General features: G+C 41.1%; 1 protein-coding gene across 2 annotated transcripts in view; it reads left to right on the top strand.

Annotated features, from left to right (window-relative positions):
- USP6NL (USP6 N-terminal like) overlaps nucleotides 1–17,658 on the top strand; it is a 138,875-nt gene that overhangs the window by 86,554 nt on the left and 34,663 nt on the right. For both annotated transcript variants that reach the window (XM_069546402.1, XM_069546403.1), the window contains exons 4-5: nucleotides 1,279–1,361; nucleotides 8,962–9,001. In XM_069546402.1, the coding sequence (XP_069402503.1) occupies nucleotides 1,279–1,361; nucleotides 8,962–9,001 (123 nt within the window). The remainder of the gene's footprint in view (nucleotides 1–1,278; nucleotides 1,362–8,961; nucleotides 9,002–17,658) is intronic.

The raw sequence follows: 17,658 nt of genomic DNA, 5'->3' as shown, positions 1-17,658 counted from the left end.
TTTGATTTGCTCTTGTATCCTAAATACCTACAACAGTTCTGGCTCATAGTAGGTATTCAATAAATGTTTTAATTACATTAGTCTATAGAGTTAAATACCCATTTTATTTAATTGATATGTGATATTGAAAATTGAAAATATTGATCTGAAATTTGAATTGGTACATGATGTATAATCTCAAGCTTTTTATCCTTAAGTTAGTTGTGGAATCTGGCTTTTGATGCCCCAGAATATCACAACTGTTGACAATGTACATATGTCCTTACTAGTACCTTTTATCTGAGATCTATAATGAGTTGTAGCTGTGATCTATAAATGTCATGTTTCATATTTATATTGGTTGCCTGTAGTTTTGTATGTTGTTTTCGGTGATTTGTGAGAATAACAAGAACATGAAATTACAGAAGGCCATCTGGACTGTGCCCCACAGGAACATGCAGGCAGGGCTCCGCTTAATCTGTTCTCAGAGTTTGTTTTTAAGTTGCTTGTTTGAAACATCAGACACAGTTTCCTATTATTATGACTAGGTTTTAGCATACTCTGCAAGAAACCTAATTAATTTATTTAACTGCTTAACTAATTTAAAACGAATAGAACCATCATTCATTCATGCTTGTGTGCATTTTTTTCCTGCGGTTAACACTAAGTGACCAGGTCAGGTGTCACGCTAGGCCTTGGGGAATCACTGTACCAATAAGAGTTACAGGGGTGCTTTGCCCACAAGGTTCTCAGGCGTGAGCTGACTGACTGTTGTACATGCCCTCGGTGGAGACTCCGTGGGACGGTCAGGTGCAGAGTGTGAAGTGTGGGGGATGGAATAGGCCCTTCTGGGGCTCCTGCTCTCAGCGGTGCTGGTGCTCGCAGCTCAAGAAGGGAATGTGACGGGCAGTGGGCTGAGGACAGAGCGCTGGGCCCGCCGGCCCTCAGGGAAGCCGGCGCGGAAGGGTAGGGCAGGGGCGGGAGAGCCAGGGCACCGTGGTGCCGTGAGGTTGCGTGAGCAACACTGATGAGTGCGCTGCAACAGTTCATCCGATGAAGATGCTGGAGTGTCCATGGACTGATGGTGTGAGGCCGTTTTGGCCTTGGGAAGGATGGTATTAGGGCCAGTGGAGAGGGAAGTGGGGAAGAAGAGAGGCAAAGTAGGTGGTCCGCTCTTCTGAGAAGTTAGGATGAAAAGGCGAGACATAGTTTTTTTCTAACCCTTGTTTTTTGGTCTTTTTAAGAAATTATTCAGTTTTATACATTCCCAGTAACACTCTTCTTTGTCCCTTTCTATAGGGACGTGAAGGTGCAGAGATTGAACCTTGGGAAGATGCTGATTACCTTGTTTACAAAGTCACGGATAGATTTGGCTTCTTACAGTAAGTTGCATAGTTTGAAAGCTAGCTGACTTTTAAAATTATGTTTCTATCGTCACCTATTGGATTGATTTTCTTTGTTTTTAATAGCATTGAGTGATTAAGACTCCAGGATTAGTCCTTCAGCCTGCTTTTCTTTTTTTTAAGTTAAATTTCTGGCATTTTTTAACCTCTATGATTGAAATTGAACTATAGCTAAGAATATAATCTTTAATATTCATTGTGTTTTAAGAACAACATTAAGTGCAATAAATGAGTTGTATTAATAATTTAGCAGAATTAAATGGAAATCAATAACAACTTGTATTTCAAAAATAATTATAAGGCATTTTATTTTATATAAGTGCATTTAAAAAATAATTAGCAGCCAGAACCTCAGTGTTATGCAGCCTAAAAATGAGCAATGGAAGAAATGCCATTTTTCTTCCTTACGGTTGGAAGTCTGTTTGTGTTATTGCTTCTCAAAATTAACTCCATCTATCCTGAATTTGTTGTACAAAGAGTTGAGAAAGGTCTGGTGCACTATAAAGTAGTTAGAGTGGTTTTGACCCTTGTCCTGCACTGATAGGGGTCTGTGGGTTCTGGTTCCAGCTTTGTTTAAACAGATTCCCCAGGCTGGCGACTCTGCTACATCTCTATAGTTCGTTTGGTTCCATACAATTTATTAATTACCTTTGCCACTTAGTCACATTTTCCCCAGTCTCATTTATTATGAAGAGGAAAAAGCCAGGGATTTTTATTTTATGACAGATGATTACATTTTGAAGAATAAATAAAATTTTTAGGGGGTTCCTGGCAGTAACTTTATAGTACTCAGATCTTCTTTTTCGTTTCTGTTCAGTTTTTTTGCATTTACAAGATATTTTGTTGGATCATGTTTTTCTCAGGGTCTCTCAAGCAAACAGAAACAGTTGTGGGAGTTAGAGAGTGTGTGCTGTTCTTCTGGCTTTGCTGGTCTCAGTTAACTATCTCTTGCCTTATCTGTGAAACAGAAATCATTAACTGCCTGCATACTTAGGGCTACTTGAAGCTTTGAAGAAATAAAATGACAGAATACTACCTACAGGTCTAGACAAACCTCAGGTGTTGTTATGCTACCTAATGATACCAGCATATCCGAAATGTTCTCCTGAGTGGTTGCAATTAGAAGACTTTGAATTTCAACAGACCAACAAGAGCAGTCTTTAACTATGATGAAAATACTATTCTTAAAGGAAACCCCCACTTTCACTTTTTTTATAAGTAAATCATACTTGGCCACAAATGTGGCAGGAGGTGATTTTTACCCTTGTGTGGGTTCATGTGCAGATCTGAGGTATGTAAATGCTGTCTGAAGGACACTTTGAGCATTTGGCACCATCAGGATCAATGGGTCCCCAAATTTCCTGCATGTTAGAATTAGCTGGAGAATGTTTGTTTAAATAGATTTCTGGGTTCTATCTCAGATTTTGATTGACAAAGTAGGCTACAACTCAGCTGATTTTTGACCTCTCCAAGTATTTGTCATGGCAGTGAACCACTCTAAAAGATGTTTTTATCAAAAAATGGTCTAATACAATACAAAATAACATGAAAAGGGCTTCCCTGGTGGCTCAGAAGGTCGAAGAATCTGCCTGCAATGTGGGAGACCTGGGTTTGATCCCTGGGTTGGGAAGATGGCCTGGAGAAAGGAATGGCAACTATCTTGCTGTATCTCACTGTGCACACTGTTCTTTGAACCCAGGATAGGCAAGGCACGAGCTAAGAGGCTGGAAGAAGACTCGGGGAGCCGTAGGAACTGCAGACACATTTATTCTCTCCTCTCATGGCTGATGCAACAGACATAGCATAACCTAACACAACACAACCTTTCTCCTGGATGACGCAGCAGCTGTAGCAGCAGACACGCTATATTCTCCCCTCTCATGGCTGACCCAACAGACACAGCCAGGACACAGCACTAAATGCTGCCGCTTCCTAGCTCACGTATGCATACAGCACCTCCTGACATGCATGTTCAGTGCTATAAATGATCTCAGCTGTTACATAGTCATTATTTACAAAACGTGGGGCAAGAGGGCCTGAACATGCCATCTTGGCTAATTTGCTGTCTCCCCACAGCAACCCAGTCCAGTATTCTTACCTGGAGAATTCCATGGATAGAGGAGACTGGCAGGCTACAGTCCATGGGGTCCCAAAGAGTGGACATGACTGAGCAATTAACACTAACACATATGAAAACCTCTTACATTCCAAAAGGGCCTGTGAGTTACCTAAATTCTCTTTCCTCATTGCTTATAACAACTAGGTTCTGGCCCAGAAACCTAACCTGTATTTGGCAATCTAAAAATCACATTCAGTTATTCCACATTTGTTTTCACCTCTGTGCTCAGGTCCATTTGTCTCTAGTGGGAAATAGACCAGTGATTTACCTTAATAATATTAGCTCGTATTTATTGAGCACTTACTGTGTGCTGGGCACTGTTCTAAGCTGTTTACATGGATTATTCCTTTCTAAACCTCTTACACATAGGTACTCTTTTTATCTTTCTTAAGATGAACGGAAGCACGAGAGGTCAAACAGCTTGACCAGGTTCTGCTTCCAGTAAATGTCAGCTCTGAGGAACTGACTTTGGCAGCTCACGGCAGAGCCTGAGTTTGGAACTTCTGCGTTCTACTGCCAGTTACTATTACTCCTCTGTAGTTTTAATAAGAGAAGCATCAGTGAAGCTCTTTGAAATGCCTGGAGGAAAATTAAAGGGGAAAAGAAGAATGCCTAAGAAGGGGGCCTGTTTGAAATGATTCCTCTCCTGAGATGGACGCTTAGATAGTGGTGAGCTCACCCAGTTTTTGGAAACAAGGCCAAACCAGTTCTCAGGTCAGCCCACTGAATTTTTTATTTACTCTGTGATGCAAACCTAAATCAAGCCCCACGAAGGAATATGATGAACATAGAAATGGGGTTTAGTGTGATGTTGTACTTTATGAAATTTCACACAAGCATTGATTTTTGTTACAGCGCCTCATTTCAGTGAGACACTTTGTTTCAAGGTTTGCTGCTGGTACCTCTGATCACTGGTCACTGAAGACTGGGTTTTTCTATGCTATTGAATAAGTTACCTGGTGCAGGCATCTAGACCTTGCTCCCTGTCATACCTCGATCCAAAGAGCGTTTCTTGCTGCTGTTTTAGTTCTTTGTAGTTTTTTTATTGGTTCTATGGTAAACATGGGTTTTAAGTGTCAATAAAATGATACAAAGTAACTTTGTAGCCTTCTCTGAAGGCTGCTGACTTCATGTATAATGACAGTTTTTGTAACTTAAATTACTTGTTATATGTGAAGAAGGATGACCATAATTAACAAACACTGCACAGGACTAACTTGGTTTTATAGCAGATTTCACAATAAATATAAAAACTGTTGGCAAACCAGCCTGGCTTGCTGGTGGAACAGGATCATCTTTGTTTAGTATGCAGAAACGGGAAGCTGTCACCAGCTATGTGCCTATGATGCATCTGGAGAGTGGAGAAGTCCAGCTTATTTAAGAACTTAGAGAACTTTCAGCATTTGAACTTTCAACTTTTTTTTTTTTTTCAAAAATAGTCACTGCTCAACAAAGAATGCTTGGTATTTGGATAATGATAGATAATGCTTTTAGGCCACAAGTTATTAATAGAATTATAAGGAAACTTTTTCAAAAAAAGATAAAATTAATACCAAGCCTCAGATTTTCAACAACTTCTTAAAAACATGTATACATTGTCTGAAGTTTAGTCTAACTATATAAATACTTGAAATCCAGAATAATGGCATTTTTGTTAAAGAGTATCTGTTTTAATGACAGGGCCTTGGGAACTCCTTCTACCCATCCAGTAATTTTGACTAATTTTGACTAGTGTTAATTTAAGACAAAATTTGCTACAACATCTAAAGTGAAATTTAGTCAGTATATTGAGCTAACTGATTTTAACAAGTTAGTTAACTTTTAAGTTTCCAAATGAAACTTTATCTTATAGTTACAAAAGTACTCAACCTGAGCTATTGAAAAACCGCAAGTACATAAAATCTAGTAATTCCTTTAAGCTTACTAGCAGATTGAAAAAACAAATAGATCCAGGGAAGGTCCCTGTATTTCCAGCTGTGACTGTAGTTGTTTTTACTTAGTGTATTTCTGCGAGGCATAGCTTCTTGCTGTCAGCTTGGTGTTTTCTTTAAGCAGTCTGTAGGTGCCTCTTTTCATTAGAGGACCAACATTTGTTTTCTAAAGCAGGAGTAGGCATACATTTCCATGAAGACTAGATCTGAAGTACTTCTTGGCTTTGTGAACTGTATGGTCTTTGTTACAGCTATTGAACTCTACCATGGTAGCATGAAACAAAGTCATAGACAATACATAAATGAGCATGGTGGTGTTCCATAACATCTTATGGAATGAGCTTTTTTGGGCAACCCAAAGTGGCTTAAAGACTTGAGCATAAGACCTGAAACTCCCAAAAGAAAACTTACGTGGTACGCACTGACTCGATGGACATGAGTTTGAATAAGCTCCGGGAGTTGGTGATGGATAGGGAAGCCTGGTGTGCTGCAGTTCATGGGGTTGTAAAGAGTTGGACGCAACTGAGCAACTGAACCTGAAGCTCCTTGTCGTTGGTCTTGGTGATGATTTTTTGGATTTGATGCCAAAGCAAAGTCAAACAAACAAACAAAAAGCAAGTGGAACTACATCAAGGTAAAAACTTTCTGCGTAGCAAAGTAAACCATGAACAAAATGAAAAGGCAGTGTACTGAATGGGAGAAAAGACTTGCAAATCATGTGTCTGATAAGGGATTAATACCCAAAATATATAAAGAATTGTATAACTCTAGCCAAAAAAAACCCTCCAAACAATCCAAGAATGAGCAGAGGATCTGAATAGATACTTTCTATTCAGTAAATAGATACTTGATGCACAGATGAGGAACAAGTCCATGAAAATGTGTTGAGCATAACTAGTCATAGGGCAAATGCCAAGCCAAATCACAGTGCAGTGTTACATTGCTCCTGTTAGAATGGATATCACCAAAGAGACAAGAAGTAAGTTTTGGCAAAAATGTGGAGAAAAGAGAACCCTTGCACACTATTGGTGGAAATTGATGCAGTTGCTATGAAAAATAGTATGGAGGCTTCTCAAAAATATTGAAAATAGTACTGCCATCTGATCCAGCAACTTTAACTTTTGAATATGTATCTGAAAGAAATGAAAACACTAACTCAAAATATATCTGCATCCACTGTGTTCATTGCAGCATTATTCTCAGTAGCCAAGACACAGAAAGAACCTAAATGTCCATCAACTGATAAATGGAAATGTGATGTTTATTTACAGTGGAATATTATTCACCCATAAAAAAGAAGGAAATTCTACCACAACAAATTCTAGCAACAACAAAGAGAAACCCTGATGGAATTCTGCTAAGTGAAATAAGTCAGAGAAAGACAAATGCTCACTTGTATGTGAAATCTAAAAACAGAAAAACCCAAACTCATCCATACAGAGAACTTATTGGTGGTTGCCAGAGGTGGATTCATTCTTTAGGATCTGCCTGACGCAGACCGTGTAGCTGAGCAGATGGTTCCCATCTTTCCACAGACACATGCAATGCTTGGTTCTGGTTCAGTGTTGACAGCAGGCACAGTTAGGCCTGTTAGTCTTGTCTGGTGAATGGGAGGGTGCTGAAGAGCTTGACCTGTGGTGGCAGCCAGGGATGGCACTTCATTTGCAGTTAGGAATGTTCAGTGTTAGGATATGTTCAAGTCAGCCACGCAGAAGGTTGCTTTTGCCCAGGGCAGCCCACTCACCCCAGAGATACCACTCTTGGTGCACCCAGAGGTTGCCAGATGTTCTTATTCTTTCAAGATGTCCCTGCTGACCCCATCACTTAGCAAGTATGTTCCAGTGATGTCCACAGGCCTTCTTCTGCCAGTCAGTGAAGAATGGATGCGTGCCATTCATACATCACTGACCCCAGTAATCAGATCACAAATTAGCAGGGAAAGTTAGACTAAGAGCATAACAAAAGCTATTTTAAAAAGGAAAAGAAAAAGATGAGTAGCCATTTATAAAAAAGCAACTTATATTATTCAAAATTTCTTTTCTTCTTGAGAATTAATTTCTTAGCCTGTTTTTCATACACTCTTGCACAACTTGAATATAGGTACAAATCTAAGTTTGAACCCACTGGGTTAGATACTGCTAAGCATCTCTGTATTAGGGTGAGTGATGGTGACTGAGTGAACATGTTAGCTTTCTCATCTCTGAAATGAGGGTTGTACCAGCTCTCTGAGGTCTCTTTCAGCTCTTAACACTCTGGTCAGTTTTGTTGTTATAGCTTTATGCTTCACCTAAGAGCTCTTCAGAGTAGCAAAATAATGCTTTTGAAAACACTGGTGGGAGGCGAGAGGGGGGTTCATGTTTGGGAACTCATGTACACCCGTGGCGGATTCATGTCAATGTATGGCAAAACCAATACAGTATTGTAAAGTAAAATAAAGTAAAAATAAAAATTAAAAAAAGAAAAAAGAAAACACTGGATACAACATGTGTTCTTAAAAGTGTTACTATCAGGTATGAAGAGAAAGGCAAAAATATGTATAGATCTTGTCAAAACCAGACTTCCCTGGTGGCTCAGATGGTAAAGAATCTGCCTGCCATGCGGGAGATTTATTTCCTTATACTAATTGTTTTGAACACTAATTTGTTACGGGCACAGTTGGACACAGAAAGTGGAGGTGATGGTCTTGGGTAGAGGTGGGCAAATGATGGCCTGTGGGCCAAATCCAGCTCTCCACCTGTTTTATGGGAACTAAGCCACACCTGGTTTACATGCTGTCAGCATCTGCTTTCACAGTATGACATCAGAGTTGAGCAATTATGAAAAAGACTGTATGGTCCACAAAGCCTTAAATATTTGCTGTTTCAGTATTTACCTTTGCAGGAAAGGGTTGTTGACCCCTGGACTAGAGCAGTCTTGTCTACTGGAACTTTCTGCAGCCTTTGTGGAAGTGTTCTCACTGTATCCATACTGTTCAGTGTGGCAGCTGAGTTATGGCTTGGGAGGCTGATGACTGAACTTTTAATTTAACTTCATTTTATTTTACATTTAAAATTAAACAGCCACCTGTGGCTAAAGAGGACAAGATTGGGCAGAGTGGGCCTAGAGATCTGAAGACAGGAGGTGTGGTTCCAGAATGTTGTTGTTGAAGTCTCTCAGTCATGTGCGACTCTTTTGCGACCCCATGGACTGTAGCGCTCCAGCCTCCTCTGTCCTTGGGACTCCCCAGGCAAAAATACTGTAGTGGGGTTGCCATTCCCTTCTCTAGGGGATCTTCCTGACCCAGGGATATAACCTGCGTCTCCTGCATTGGCAAGCAGATTCTTTAACACGGAGCCACCTGGAAAACCTGTTTACAGAATAGCTCATTGTTTTATGTTGAATGTGGTGGAATGGAAGCTTACATAACTCTTGTGATGACAGGTAGATGGTTGGACATCATGTATACCTACAGATTTATATATATATATATATATATTTAAAAATTTGTCCTGATTTCAACTATTTCACACCTGTTGTTTTTCCTTTGCAGTGAGGAGGAGCTCCCATATCACAATGCAGCTATGGAACGGGTAAGTCCAGTTCTGTGTTCATTTTTTGTTACCGAGGAATTACATTCCTCAGAGGAAGAAAAGTTGCCACTTTTGTGATTGAGGGTGCCTTTATTACCTGTCAGTGCTGCTGTCAGCATTAAAATTTGACCTTCTGAATATCACTGTAAGAAAATAGTTAAATTAATGGTGAAACAACTTTAGATTTTATGGAACTTGTGTAGGTACTTGGAAGAAAGGAGGGGTGGCCCTTAGCAGAGCCTGCACGTGGATGGTGGTTATCCATCAAGGCCGCCTCGGGACGTGGGCCTGGTGAGAGCACATGCTCAGGAGCCCAGACCCCTATGCTGTAACGCTGCCTGGGCACCTCTCCGGCACCACATGGCTCCTACAGCTCTGGTCCAGACCAGCCGCCCTTTGCAACACAGCTGTGTCACGAGGTTTCCTCCGCATCTCCCACAGATGACTGCAAAAAGAGTTTGCTGTAGTCAAATAAGTATGTTTGCATTTTAAAGACTTAAGTCTTATATATAGTAAACCTGGCGGGCTTTGGTAACTAAGTGGTTCCCCTTTCTCATTGCACTTGGCTGGGGCCTGGCTCCACAGCTGGGTGTGCTGACATTTAGGGATTGATCATTCGGGGTCCCTTGGAGTCCCCCTCCCCGCCTCCCATTTTCTCATCTACCAAAAAGATGAACTGTAAGGATTCATGAATGGAGAGGGAGACTGTTGATCAGGGACACTAGTCTGTTCGTTTATGTTTGATGGGTAAACGAGGCTGAGTTTTACAAAATGGAGGTAAAATTGGTGCTGGAATTTGAAAAGCATTTTAGGGAATCTAAAATCAAAATCTTCTGAAAATTAATACTGTAGTATAACGTTGGATAAAGTTGCTATTTTACATTCGCCATGTAGAGAACCATGTAGGTATTTCCTGAGGTTGAATTCTCCAGTGACTTCCTGATTCTCTTTGTGTCATAACCTTGATGTTTGGCCAAAGGAATTTCTTTTAATAAAGCTGTATTACTGCTTAGCAACAGTGTGTCAAGCGGGGGCCTAGAATCAAGGCAGTAGCCTGGAATATCAGGAAAACATGACATGGTTTCTGTTTCTGTAATGCTAGCTGGAGGCAGGCCAGGGGAGACAGTTGAGGGACATAACCGTGGCTTTTAGGACCTGGTATTCATGTCATGTGAGGGCAGTGCTGCTGGAGAGAAGGCTGGTCCCTGCGGCCCTGGGTTGTTGGAGAGGGAAGTGATGGTGCAGCACTTTCTACCAGCTCCACTCCTGGGGAGCTTGTACCGCCCCACTTGCCCATGGACACACAGGGTGGTTCCACCCTCTGGCCATCCTCTCTGTTAGTGCCCTGGCTTGGCTTATCCTTGGACCCCCTGGATCCCATCACTGTTAGGTCTTCAACCCCCTCTCTTCCCGCCACAGGTCATGACCTCCCCTGTCCTGCCTCTTCTGAGCTAACCTTCCTGCCCTGTCCGGTGTGGCTCTGTACAACTGGGGACGACTCCCAGCCAGGATGAATGGCTTTACTTTGCATCCAGGATCTCAAACCTCAGCTGCATGTTTATGCTGCCTGGACTCCATGCCATGCCTTCCTGGTGAATTTCTGCTCCCAGTTTAGCTAGTGCTCTTTCCTCTTCCCTCTCAAGCCCCCAGTGCCTCCTCCTCCAGCCTTGCTTGGCTGATGTGCTTGCTTGTGCTTCTCATTTCTCATCCCTGTACTGTCGCCCCAGGTCATCAGTTCCCAGCTCCCTCCCACACTGTGATGTGGTTGGTTGACCTCTCACTCTCACACGTTCTTTTTTTATTATTATTATTAATTTATTCATTTTAATTGGTGGCTAATTACAGTATTGTAGTGGTTTTTACGATACATAGACATGAATCAGCCATGGGTTTACATGTGTCCCCCATCTCGAACCCCGCTCCCACCTTTCCCCCCATCCCCTCTTTCAGGGTTGTCCCAGTGTACCAGGACAACTGGTGTTGAGTGCCCTGTTTCATGCATTGAACATGGACTGGTGATCTATTTCTCATATGGTAATATACATGTTTCAATGCTATTCTCTCAAATCATCCCACCCTCACCTTCTCCCACAGAGTCCAAAAGTCTGTTCTTTATATCTGTGTCTCTTTTGCTGTCTCGTAGATAGGGTCATTGTTACCATCTTTCTAAATTCCGTATATGTGTGTTAATATACTGTATTGGTGTTTTTCTTTCTGACACTTCACTCTGTATAATAGGCTCCAGTTTCATCCACCTCATTAGAACTGATTCAAATGTGTTCTTTTTATAGCTGAGTAATATTCCATTGTGTATATGTACCACAGCTTTCTTATCCATTTGTCTGCCAGTGGACATCTAGGTTGCTTCCATGTCCTAGCTGTAGTAAACAGTGCTGCGATGAACATTGGGGTACACGTGTCTCTTTCAATTCTGGTTTCCTCGGTGTGTATGCCCAGCAGTGGGATTGCTGGATCGTATGGCAGTTTTATTTCCAGCTTTTTAAGGAATCTCCACACTGTTCTCCATAGTGGCTGTACTAGTTTGCATTCCCACCAACAGTGTAAGAGGGTTCCCTTTTCTCCACACCCTCTCTAGCATTTATTGTTTGTAGACTTTTTGATAGCAGCCATTCTGACCAGTGTGAGATGGTACCTCATTGTGGTTTTGATTTGCATTCTCTCATCATGATGTTGAGCATCTTTTCATGTGTTTGTTAGCCATCTGTATGTCTTCTTTGGAGAAATGTCTGTTTAGTTCTTTGGCCCATTTTTTGATTGGGTTGTTTATTTTTCTGGTATTGAGCTGCATGAGCTGCTTGTATATTTTTGAGATTCTTTGTCAGTTGCTTCATTTGCTCATATTTCTTCCATTCAGAAGGCTGTCTTTTAACCTTGCTTATAGTTTCCTTCATTGTGCAAAAGTTTTTTTAAGTTTAATTAGGTCCCATTTGTGTATTTTTGCTTTTATTTCTATTACTCTGGGAGGTGGGTATAGACCCTGCTGTGATTTATGTTAGAGAATGTTTTGCTTGTGTTTTCCTCTAGGAGTTTTATAGTTTCTGGTCTTACGTTTAGATCTTTAATCCATTTTGAGTTTATTTTTGTGTATGGTGTTAGAAAGTGTTCTAGTTTCATTCTTTTACAGGTGGTTGACCAGTTTTCCCAGCACCACTTGTTAAAGAGATTGTCTTTTCTCCATTGTATAGTCTTGCCTCCTTTGTCAAAGATAAGGCGTCCATAGGTGCATGGGTTTATCTCTGGGTTTTCTGTTGTTGTATCAGTACAATACTGTCTTGATGACTATAGCTTTGTAGTGTAAAGTCAGGCAGGTTGATTCCTCTGGTTCCATTCTTCTTTCTCAAGATTGCTTTGGCTATTTGAGGTTTTTTGTATTTCCATACAAATTGTGAAATTATTTGTTCTATTTCTGTGAAAAATACCATTGGTAGCTTGATAGGGATTGCATTGAATCTATAGATTGCTTTGAGTAGTATACTCATTTTCACTATATTGATTCTTCCGATCCATGAACATGGTATATTTCATCTATTTCTGTCATCTTTGATTTGTTTCATCAGTGTTTTATAGTTTTCTATGTATAGGTCTTTTGTTTCTTTAAGTAGATTTATTCCTAAGTATTTTATTCTTTTTATTGCAGTGGTGAATGGAATTGTTTCCTTAATTTCTGTTTTCTTATTGTTAGTGTATAGGAATGCAAGGGATTTCTGTGTGTTAATTTTATATCCTGCAACTTTACTATATTCATTGATTAGCTTTAGTAATTTTCTGGTGGTATCTTTCTGTGTAGAGGATCATGTCACTTGCAGTGAGAGTTTTACTTCTTTTTCAATCTGGATTCCTTTTCTTTCTTTTTCTGCTCTGATTGCTGTGGCTAAAACTTCCAAAACTAGGTTGAATAGTAGTGGTGAGAGTGGGCACCCTTGTCTTGTTCCTAACTTTAAGGGAAATGCTTTCAATTTTTTACCATTGAGGATAATGTTTGCTGTGGGTTTATCTTTTATGGCTTTTATTGTGTTGAGGTATATTCCTTCTATGCCTGCTTTTTGGAGGGTTTCTATCATAAATGGATATTGAATTTTTTCAAAGGCTTTCTCTGCATCTATTGAGATAATCATATGGTTTATTACATTGATTGATTTGCAAATATTGAAGAATCCTTGAATCCCTGGGATAAAGCCCACTTGGTCATGATGTATGATCTTTTGAATATGTTGTTGGATTCTATTTACTAGAATTTTGTTGAGGATTTTTGCATCTAGGTTCATCAGTGATATTGGCCTGTAGTTTTCTTTTTTTGTGGTATCTTTGTCTGGTTTTGGTATTAGGGTGGTGGTGGCCTCACAGATTGAGTTTGGAAGCTTACCTTCCTCTCCAATTTTCTGGAAGAGTTTGAGTAGGATAGGTGTTAAATCTTCTCTAAATTTTTGGTAGAATTCAGCTGTGAAGCCATCTGGTCCTGGGCTTTTGTTTATTGGAAGATTTTTGATTACAGTTTCGATTTCCGTGCTTGTGATGGGTCTGTTAAGATTTTCTATTTCTTCGTGGTTCAGTTTTGGAAAGTTATACTTTTCTAAGAATTCATCCATTTCTTCCAGGTTGTCCACTTTATTGTCATATGGTTGCTGATAGTAGTCTCTGGTGATTCTTTGTATTTCTGTGTTGTCTGTTGTGATTTCTCCATTTTCATTTCTAATTTTGTTGATTTGATTCTTCTCCCTTTTTTGGTTGATGAGTCTGGATAATGGTTTTTCTATTTTATTTATTTTCTCAAAGAACCAGCTTTTAGCGTTGTTGATTTTTACTATAGTCTCCTTTGTTTCTTTTTCATTTACTCCTGCCCTAATTTTTATGATTTCTTTTCTTCTACTAACCCTGGGGTTCTTCATTTCTTCTTTTTCTAGTTGCTTTAGGTGTAAAGTTAGGTTATTTATCTGATTTTTCTCTTGTTTCTTGAGGTAAGCTTGTATTGTCTTGTCCTTCAGAACCCCTTCTTCTTTCCTCACTGGCCGCTCTTTCTTGGTTTCCTCTGCTTCTTCCTTCTCATCTTCATCTTTATTCTTTCTACTATGCCCCGGGGCTCAGGCCTGGAACTTCTCTCTCCTCAAGTGCATCTGTGAGCAAGCTTCCTGTCTCAGCCAGTGGCAGCTCCACCCATCCAATTTGCTGTCTAAAATCTCCTGAGTTGTCTTTGATGTCCTCTTTCACCCCACGCCTCCTCTTAGCTCAGGCTCGCCGTGAATTCAGTCTGACGCCTTCTCAGCATCTCCTCTTGTGCCACCTGGTTCACTGGAGCCTCTTCAGAGCTTCCAGCTCCCTGCTTCTGCCAGTGCACTGCCCCTTCTCCCCACAGGCTGTCTGCTCACTGGAAGAATAAGCGGGGTCATGTCACTTCTGAGGGGAACGTAATGCTGACCCCCATCTTACCCACAGTAAAAGGGCAGGTCCTCAGAACCGCCTCAGAGCTACGCGCCTGGTTTCTGTCTCTCCCCTCCTCCTGTCTCCTGCTCGCCCGCAGGCCTCCTCAGTGCCCCGACTTGCCTGGCAGGTCCCTCGACAGCCCCCCGGCCCCCAAGAACTACAAGACTGGGGGCTCCTCCCCCACGCAAGCTGGCCACCCGCTCCACCTTTACTTCTCTCTTAGCACTAACACTGTCCAAGTCACTCAACATTTCACTTACATCTGTACTTTGTCTGTTTCCACACTAGGATGTAACCTCTCTGAAGGGGGTTTCCTCTGCTTTGTTCACTGTTGCAACCACAGAACCCAGAGCAGGGCACGTAGCGTGTGCTCAATAAATGGCGGCTGAGTGAATGACCGGCTGAACATAAGGATGTGTCCTGTCATGAAACACGGAGTTAAAGGCTGGCGGAGCTTGTCCTTTCCAGTTTGACAGCGTGCTTTATTTGAAAAATTCGAAAAGAGTTGGAAGGTGTCTTTCAACAAAATATGTCCGTATTTGGGAGAATAAAGATCTGGCGACCCATTACAATACTGGCTTTTCTCTCCAGAGCCTCCTCTCTTCCCCTTTCAAAACGATTTCCTGGTCCAAAAAATTCAGACATATGGGAATCAGAAGTATAGATGATTCAAAAAATGTGACAGTGAACTAAAGAAATAAGAGACAAAACGTTGTAGAGGATACATGTTTGAGGGAGGTTGTTTGTTCTTAAATTTTTTTAAAAGAGATTGGCCTGTACCTAAAAGACCTCTTTACCCAATGGAATTCAAGTTACAATTAATGGATGTTCAAAGAGTTTAATATACTAGGACACCACTAAGCAATGACATGCATACCTTAACAGTTTAACACAAGACAATTTTATATTCCCTGTCAATCTGTCTCTGGGAGAGGGAGTTCTGAGGCTGCTGACTGAGATTCTGTTCTACCCTCATCCATAAACTGAGCTCACATTGTGTGTGACCTGCCTTTCACAGCTTTGGTTTCTTCAAACTGGGATGAGAACTCTAGACACATGAAAAGCAGTCTGAGGCTGGCAACTTTTTAGTTTATCCGGATTTCCCCCAATTTTTCTGGTTTCATCTTAGTCCATGTGTTCTTCAGTGACTGCCTAGACCAAATGTTCAAGGTCTGCCATTTCTAGGAGACTCATAAAAATTTCTGCATATATTGCTGCATTGAATAAACCAGTGGAAATGATAGCCTTGCAGAAGCTGTAAGTGTTTATTAGTCTTCACAGAGCATCCACCTGCAGTGTGAACTCCCCGCCTGCCATTTGAAAAGACTTGTACACTGGTGCATAGTGAACTCAAGTCTCAGGGCTTTAGTTCCAGCTTTGTGGTGGTGGGTGTTTGGTTTTGTTTTAACATAGGCAATTCTCTGTTGAAAATAGGGGTAGTAGAAATCAGGCCTTCATAAGAGGATTGGTGTTGGTATTTGCAGAGTGCTTTGGATTCCCCCAAACAGACACATTAACAAATAAACAAACACACTTATTATATTTGCTCTGCAGAGAATACTATTAATAATGGATTATATTGTTTCTTTGAGCTTACTGATGCTTTTAATAAGGAGGAAAGTATATGTAAAACTATGAATTTTCCTGGATTCAGCTATTCGTTTTTGCAGTGTGGTATTTTGCATAGCTTAATGGAATATTGGAGCCTATTCAGATTTTTAAAATTATATCTTAATTTTATGTGCTGTGAAATCTTACTCAAAATACATGACTTTTCAATGTCATTCTTCTGTCAAAATACGTGTCTGCCTCTTGCACTCCTTATCCTCTCCTGACCTCTGCTGGTGAGGTCGAGGAGTGTGTGGCGTGGCTCAACTGTCTTCAGTCACATATCCTAATATTCAAAAAACATTGACAGACTTGAACTTAATTAAAGTTCTAAGATTTCTTATTGTAGAAGAGAAGACTGTTTAATATTCATCCATGCATCGTGTATGTGGTTAGCCTTTACTGTCTAGGTTATTGATCATGTTAGGAGTAGGAGGAGTGTTGGACCCAATACAGGGTTACTGCATACTGGGTGGGTGACACAGCAGTTGTTGCTGCTGCTGCTGAGTCACTTCAGTCGTGTCCGACTCTGTGACCCCATAGACGGCAGCCCACCAGGCTCCCCCGTCCTTGGGATTCTCCAGGCAAGAACACTGGAGTGGGTTGCCATTTCCCTCTCCAATGCATGAAAGTGAAAAGTGAAAGGGAAGTCGCTCAGTCGTGTCCGACTCTTAGTGACCCTCTGGACTGCAGCCCACCAGGCTCTTCCATCCATGGGATTTTCCAGGCAAGAGTACTGGAGTGGGGTGCCACTGCCTTCTCTGGTAGCAGTTGTTAAGTACTTCCTATTCAGCTGGTCCTGCATGGGCTTAAAGTATAGATCACTAGAGATTGAGGCAACAAAGAGGATATTGGTCCCATTTTTAATCCTTAAACCCTGCTTGCCCCAATGTGAGGGGCCAGTCTTGATTCAGAGGGGATGCCAATTTAAGATGATCAGGTATTAAACTACAAGCTTCAAATGGAAGTTTTTCCTTTTGATAATATGTTGTCCTGACATTCTCAGGGGAGTAGAATTTTCTTGTGCTGGGGTCTCCTGTGTGATTTTAAAAACTGCAATGATGAGCACATCTAGTAGCCATTCCCCCTGAAAAAGTACCCCTGTTTCTTTAAAGAAATGGATGATCTAGGTCTAGGATAGAAAAAGTATAAAGTGAACCTGAATTAATTTGTGCCAGATTGGGTATGTCTAAAGGATCCACTTGAAGAGGGGAAATCTACAACCAGGTAAGAGGGAGTCCAACCAAATTTGGGACTACTTGAGCCTCAAAAGGAATAATGATGATAATAATGGATTATAACACAATGAATGAATAAAATAGTTCTTTATACCATCAGTTCAGTTCAGTTGCTTAGTCGTGTCTGACTCTTTGTGACTCCATGGACTGCAGCACACCAGGCCTCCCTGTCCATCACCAACCCCCAGAGTTTACTCAAACTTCTGTCCATTGAGTCAGTGATGCCATCCAACCATCTCATCCTCTGTTGTCCCCTTCTCCTCCTGCCTTCAATCTTTCCCAGCGTCAGGGTCTTTTCAGATGAGTCAGTTCTTCACATCAGTTGGCCAAAGTATTGGAATTTCAGCTTCAACATCAGTCCTTCCAATGAAT

Source organism: Ovis canadensis, chromosome 13 (genome assembly GCF_042477335.2).
Source record: "Ovis canadensis isolate MfBH-ARS-UI-01 breed Bighorn chromosome 13, ARS-UI_OviCan_v2, whole genome shotgun sequence".
NCBI lineage: Eukaryota > Metazoa > Chordata > Mammalia > Artiodactyla > Bovidae > Ovis > Ovis canadensis.
Note: the sequence above shows the minus strand (reverse complement) of the source record. Positions and strands in the feature narration are given on the sequence as shown.